This window comes from Cupressus sempervirens, chromosome 3, assembly GCF_028749045.1.
Source record: "Cupressus sempervirens isolate cs-2001-9-10 chromosome 3, ASM2874904v1, whole genome shotgun sequence".
NCBI classification, from domain to species: Eukaryota; Viridiplantae; Streptophyta; class Pinopsida; order Cupressales; family Cupressaceae; genus Cupressus; species Cupressus sempervirens.
In genome coordinates this window covers 462,907,408-462,913,679 of record NC_143120.1, presented here as the reverse complement: position 1 = coordinate 462,913,679, position 6,272 = coordinate 462,907,408, and the positions used below count along the sequence as shown (strand labels likewise).

General features: G+C 33.9%; 1 protein-coding gene across 1 annotated transcript; it reads left to right on the top strand.

The window, feature by feature from the left end:
• The first annotated feature begins 1,160 nt into the window (after positions 1 to 1,160).
• On the top strand, positions 1,161 to 5,127 carry LOC149567123 (putative cinnamyl alcohol dehydrogenase 7/8). Its single transcript, XM_089820320.1, has 6 exons — positions 1,161 to 1,320; positions 1,411 to 1,524; positions 1,638 to 1,865; positions 2,450 to 2,735; positions 4,419 to 4,572; positions 4,681 to 5,127. Exons 1-6 carry the CDS (start codon positions 1,232 to 1,234, stop codon positions 4,881 to 4,883), a joined length of 1,074 nt encoding a protein of 357 aa, XP_089676446.1. The 5' UTR covers positions 1,161 to 1,231; the 3' UTR covers positions 4,884 to 5,127.
• Positions 5,128 to 6,272: the final 1,145 nt, after the last annotated feature.

Below are 6,272 nucleotides of genomic sequence, written 5' to 3'. Positions count from 1 at the left end.
GGTAATTGATTGCCCAGAAGCATAAAAGTCTACAAGAAGCAGACCACCAATTTATTAGTGCATACTTGATTTTTCTTGTTATTCTTTCTTCAAATAAATTATTGAATGATTTAACATATCAAAAATCTTAGTATTATGTTCAAATATAAGCAAATACTTTATAATGAAGTTGTCATTGTTTTTCCATTAATTTCAGTATATATAGATAACATACATTATCTGTATATTCTTTTTAAATTTTATATTCGTTTTGATTTCACATCTAAATTGGTGTTTAATATTTTTGCTTTTTGATAAGTTGGAATTTTGTAGTACTGTTATTAAAATTTAATTGTGTAAAACTCATTGAATTCAACTATGTAAGTTTTAAACTCAACTGTGTAGGTTTTCAACTAAACTCGATGACATATTTCATCTCATTGACATATATCGAATTGCTCTTATAAAAATAGATATTATATTATATTTCTACCATTATTGTGTGTGACGATATTGATAGGTTGAAATGCTTGATCCATATAAAGCCATATGTTTACTTTTGACTATCTCTACCACTGTTAAGTAGTTGCAATAATCATTACATTCTTTATTGTTGAGGCCCCACTTGATTTTTGGTTGGCCAGCGTTAAACATCACACACTAACCAAGAAATTAAGCTTAGAAAAATAAGTCAAACTTTGACTATTTAACATTTTTATTTTAAGAATGAAGCATTAGTGTGTGATATTTAAGCCGCTTGTTTATTTTTCGCTTGTGAATTTACTCCATGGCCTTGCTCTTCCATTTAATATATCTTCTCCCATCTAATTTAAACAGCTCCATATTCCTAACCTAAAGGAAACTTATCTATAGAGTGAATTTAGCCATGGAGAGGAGCTTCGATCTTAAACTAAATCGAAGACGCATTAAAAAATGGTTTTCAGTTGCCTCAGCATTTCCCACGGACTCGGCAACGATCTCAATGTACCCACTAACGAATTCCTCGAATTTTTTATTACAAGTTGGATGAATGGTAGTAGGTACCTGTCAATTTTACAAACGCAAATGTTTATCAGCTTTATTTTTCTAAAGAGATTCGTCCCAATATGATGTGCTCAATGTCTCCAAGTGGGTCCAAGGAAAAAAGTTGTATAAGAACATGTCTGTAAAGATTGGAATGCAAACATAGCTGCCTATTGCTCGCTCTCCTTTCTTCTGTAATAACGAAGCATTGGGAGAGGTGAAACATAACATGGGTAGCTTGGAATGTGAAAGATCTGTTACAGGATATGCAGCCAGAGACTCCTCTGGTCACTTGTCTCCATATACTTACACTCTTAGGTTGATTGGCTATGCTCTTTTCTTATTTAAATTTTTTGAACTTTTGAGCTATTTTAGATTTGTGCATTAAATGGTATGTTTTAATGGCAGGAATCCAGGTCCCCAAGATGTGGTGCTTGATGTCATTTACTGTGGAATATGTCACACTGATTTGCATCAGATCAAGAATGATATGGGAATGTCTAATTACCCCATGGTACCCGGGTGAGTATATATAGGTATATTTTAGGGATTGTAACCTATTTTGAGGGGTGAGTTTCTCTTGTTTCTCAACTAGGTTCATGGTTTTAAACTGGAAAGTAAAAATCTTTGGACAGGCATGAAGTTGTAGGGGTTGTGACTGAAATCGGCAAAGACGTAGAGAATTTCAAGATTGGAGAGCATGTGGGTGTTGGTTGCATTGTTGGGTCGTGCAAAAGCTGCCAAGCATGCAGCGGAAAAGTTGAGCAATATTGCAGTAAGAAGATTTGGACTTACAATGATGTCTACACTGATGGCAAGCCCACACAAGGAGGATTCGCTAGTACCATGGTGGTTGATCAGATGTAAGTTTTAAAGTCAGTTGTTTTGTGTCTTTTTCCCTGCTATAGGCATTCTCTTCCTCTTCGCTAAGGATAGCTTAAAAAACGTATTCTCGGTGACAGCTTTTTGTGGGTTACATATATACGATCTTCAGGGCAAGGTGCTACGCAGGCCCTATTTACTTTTAAGGGTGTTTACATGCTTTAGCGATTGTTTCTATAACCATAGTATTGGAATTGTATGTAGTCAGAAAATAGTTGGAGGTAGTGCTGTATGTACATCTATGGTTGATTTTATTCAAAATGGTGGCTCCTATTACTGGTCTCTGATACTTTGGAGAATTCTCCTGGGAAGGCGTCAGGGCTGTTCTCAATTGAATCATAAAGAGAAATTTCTTAGAATTGCAAATATATATAAATTTGTGCCTAATATTCTCCGCCATTGAATGATAAGGATTCTCTGTTCATGACTAGGTTGTGCTATAAGCGAATGCGCCATTTAGAATATATAGATTCGTTTTCTAAACCGCATGCATCATTACTGACTATATATAGATATCTTCCATGACAATTTGTTAATGTAACGACAATCCTTTGAAATCGTACAGGTTTGTAGTTCACATTCCTGAAAGTTTGCCCCTGGAACAAGCAGCACCCCTGTTATGTGCTGGGGTTACAGTGTACAGTCCAATAAAGCATTATGGATATGCAGAGGCAGGGAAGAGATGTGGAATATTGGGCTTGGGGGGCGTTGGGCACATAGGTGTGAAGATTGCCAAGGCACTTGGGCATCATGTGACTGTTATAAGCTCTTCTGATAAGAAGAAAGAAGAGGCACTGGATGTCCTTGGTGCAGATGAATACCTTGTTAGCAACGATGCTACCCAAATGCAGGTATATTTTACAGAAATAAGCATATCAGCGATTCTCTTTAATGTTCTCATTGAGGATCAATCATTATTGCCGTTATTTGCTAATTTAATTGCATTGGCACTTGTACAAATGTTGATTTTTTTTATTGATAGTAATCTTAGTTCAATATTCTGTGTTGTGTCAGGTACCATATGCTTACTAAAAAAATTTATGAGCACTTTGTTTGATTTTGAAATTGTTTCGAGTGATTCAAGAAGTGATTAAATACCTAAAATGCTCTGTTTTTATTTTCGTGACTTATCGTCTGTGAGGTTTCCTCATTTCTTGGCGAATCTCAATCTCATGTCATTTCATCCTACTTTCACCTCAATTTGTGAAACAGACGTGTTTGATATAACCTAAGAAAAACATATAGCTTAGAGGTAGATTGAATTCTGGTTTCGATTAAAGCTTGGCCATGACGGTAAATAATCCTTAATTACTTATGCTTGTAGAGATCACAAAACCAAGCATTTGTGTTTTGCTACTTAATTAGAAATTACATGACAGTCAAGAGAGGAAAAATAAATGACAGTCAAGAGAGGAAGAGAAGAATCAAAGAAAATATATTAATCCTGGGAACTTCATGAAGATAGGAAAACCAGATTGTGGTAAAGCCGATTGATTATTGCCTATTTTATTTATGAATTTGGCACACGAAGAGTATGCAGATGGAGTTACAATCGGCCCCTTGCTGGATATCTCAATTATTTGCCGTGCCTATGCTTGTATGTGTTTTTTCTTTTTCTCTCATCCAATAGAAAATTCAATACTTATATTCCCCATAACTCTTGAAGGAAATAAAGCATACAGCTTCTTTCCCTTCCATCAATCCAGGAATCTACAACATGTAATTGTCCTTCGTGTTCCCTTCACAAATGAATGCAAGCTTGGCCAGATGCCTGTTTGCTTAGGGGTCTGATCTCTATAGTCCAGAACAGCCGACACTATGCAATTGCAGTACAATTCATTCTCTATAACCTTGTTCAACTCCTATATCGGCATTTAATTTTTTGGATCCATTTATTGTTCATAAATATCAATATCTTTGCATGTTTATTACAATATTTATTGTCCATTGAGATCTCTAAAACCAGTATAGAATCTGAATGCTTGTATTAAGGGATGACATGTTACAAACTGGCGTAGGCCCTGTCAGTGATCCAGATAACGACCTTTTTCTTACACATCTGATTTACAAGTTTAGGGATACCGATTCTAAAGACGAATGGTGTCGGGGATTATAAAAGCCCCTTCCCTTTCCTTTCAGCAAACATTTCCATGTTCTATATCTAATTTATTGTTGATTTTTGTTTCACTTGGCGCAACGAATCATTAGATAGCAGAAAAACATTTTTCCTTATTTCCAATATCGAGCTGTGTCTTTCTTTTCATAACTTCTTTAATAGGATTCCTGGTTGCTTTCTATTTCATTTTTTCTCCTCATCCTCATTGAGTTGATAGATGTAGTGATAGATCATGTAGTGTGACACCAAATGCTAATGACAAAAAAAATATTTACACAATCAAATTTAAAAATTATAAAAAATATAATATACTTCGAATACTGATAGATTGTAGAAATATAATAGCTCTAAAAAGAAAATTGCAAGTAATTCCCTAATTTTCACTTGAGTTATTTACAACTATTCTTGTGTTTTGCAGAAAGCAGCAGATAGCCTGGACTTCATACTAGATACCGTTCCTGCCAACCATCCACTGGAGCCATACCTTTCTCTATTGAAGATCAATGGAAAACTTATCATGCTCGGTGTTGTTCCAGAGCCATTGCACTTTGTTTCTCCTCTTTTAATACTTGGTAAAATCAGTTCCTCCTCTTTATCCATGTATTGATCTGAGTTGTATGTGGTTCAAAGGGCTTATTAGTTCACATCGAAAACTGAATCAATCTAATTTTCATTTCCAGGAAGGAGAAGCATAGCGGGGAGCTTCATTGGTAGCATGGAGGAAACACAGGAAGCTCTAAATTTCTGTGCAGAGAAGAATGTTTCATGCCAAATTGAGATTGTGGGTATGGAGAAGTTGAATGAAGCAATGGAGAGATTACATAAGAATGATGTCCGTTACAGATTTGTAATTGATGTGGCGGCTAGCAATCTGGATAAGTAGCACATTTAGTTTAGTCAGCATCCATGTCCATCCAGATCTGCGGAAACACTCCTTCCGAAAGATTTGCTCGCTAGATTTTTCTATCGGGCGCATCTTTTCTTAAATGGGCATGACAGGCCTGTTCTAGTTATATTTCTTGTCTGCACATTACTCTGTTTTTAGATGTTTCTGCTTAAGGAGTTTTCTTGCAAATATACTTTTATAAAATGAGAAACCTATCTATAATTGGTTTCTTTGTTGGCTATGGACGTCTCTTCTGACAACACATCCTTGGCTATGTATGATTGGTTCATACTATTTTCTTAAATTTTTAAGAAATTTGCATTTAGAGAGATCAGATTTCCATAATTCAATAAAATTGTTGGCAATTGCTTTTGGATTAGATTGTGTTGAAATTTTTACCATCAACGATTCACGTGATCATCATCAGGATGAGACACAATCTAATCACGTAGTGTGATTCGAAACATTGATGGCAAAAATTTCAACACAATCTAATCTAGAAGCAATTGCCAACAATTTGCATTTAACCTACGTCTTGTTGGTCACTGTATATAAGTTTCATTTCTATTTTCTATCTCCATATGTTTGAAGCTTATTAAAGCAGATGATTGAAATAATAAAAAATTAAACTAGAGGAATTCCAATCTTTATCTGTTAATCTATGAATTGTTTTGTACTCTTACTTAATATTTGGTTAATATAATTTTGGTGGGGTTATTATATCATTAAAAAAAATGATAATAATGATAAAATAAAATATTAAAATGTAAGATTTTTAAGTTCTACTAGATATATAAAATATCAGTATTCATATCTATACAATTGAAATTTGGATAAATAATATTTGATGACTTTAAAATGATTTGTTTTTCTTTAATATAATAAATTACTTATATGTAAGATACTAAAGGAGTGTCTTGTAAACACATATTTTAGAGATGGGGTATAAAGAGTAAACTGCTAAGAATATGACATCAAAATATATGGGATAATATAAAATATCCTTTGGAGATGAGATAATATAACATCAAAAGTATTAAGATGAAAATAAGGAGTAAAAAGTATTTTGGAATAAATTATAAAGTATTAAGATGAAATTTTGTGTCAAGCCAAGAAATAAATTATGGAGTAAAATAGATTAGCTAAAAGTCAAAACACATTACATAATTGTAGCATTGCATGGGTATATCCCTTTAACTTTATTTAGATTGCACATTGACAAGATTAAAAAAATAAGATAAACAAATTTGGGGGAAGGGTCTACTTTTGATTCATGTCAATGATCTTATTCTAATAGTACAACTAATGCAAAACTTAAAAGACCACCTATTGTCTCTAAAATCCCAAAATTCCTCCAAAGAAGTGGAGATCCAAGTGAACATTAGA

Bases quoted from the DNA above. Each gene is read 5' to 3' on its own strand.
- LOC149567123 (XM_089820320.1), top strand. From the start codon at position 1,232: ATGGGTAGCTTGGAATGTGAAAGATCTGTTACAGGATATGCAGCCAGA. The intron at 1,321-1,410 runs GTTGATTGGCTA...TTTTAATGGCAG, and splicing joins CCATATACTTACACTCTTAG to GAATCCAGGTCCCCAAGATG. The intron at 1,866-2,449 runs GTAAGTTTTAAA...GAAATCGTACAG, and splicing joins ACCATGGTGGTTGATCAGAT to GTTTGTAGTTCACATTCCTG.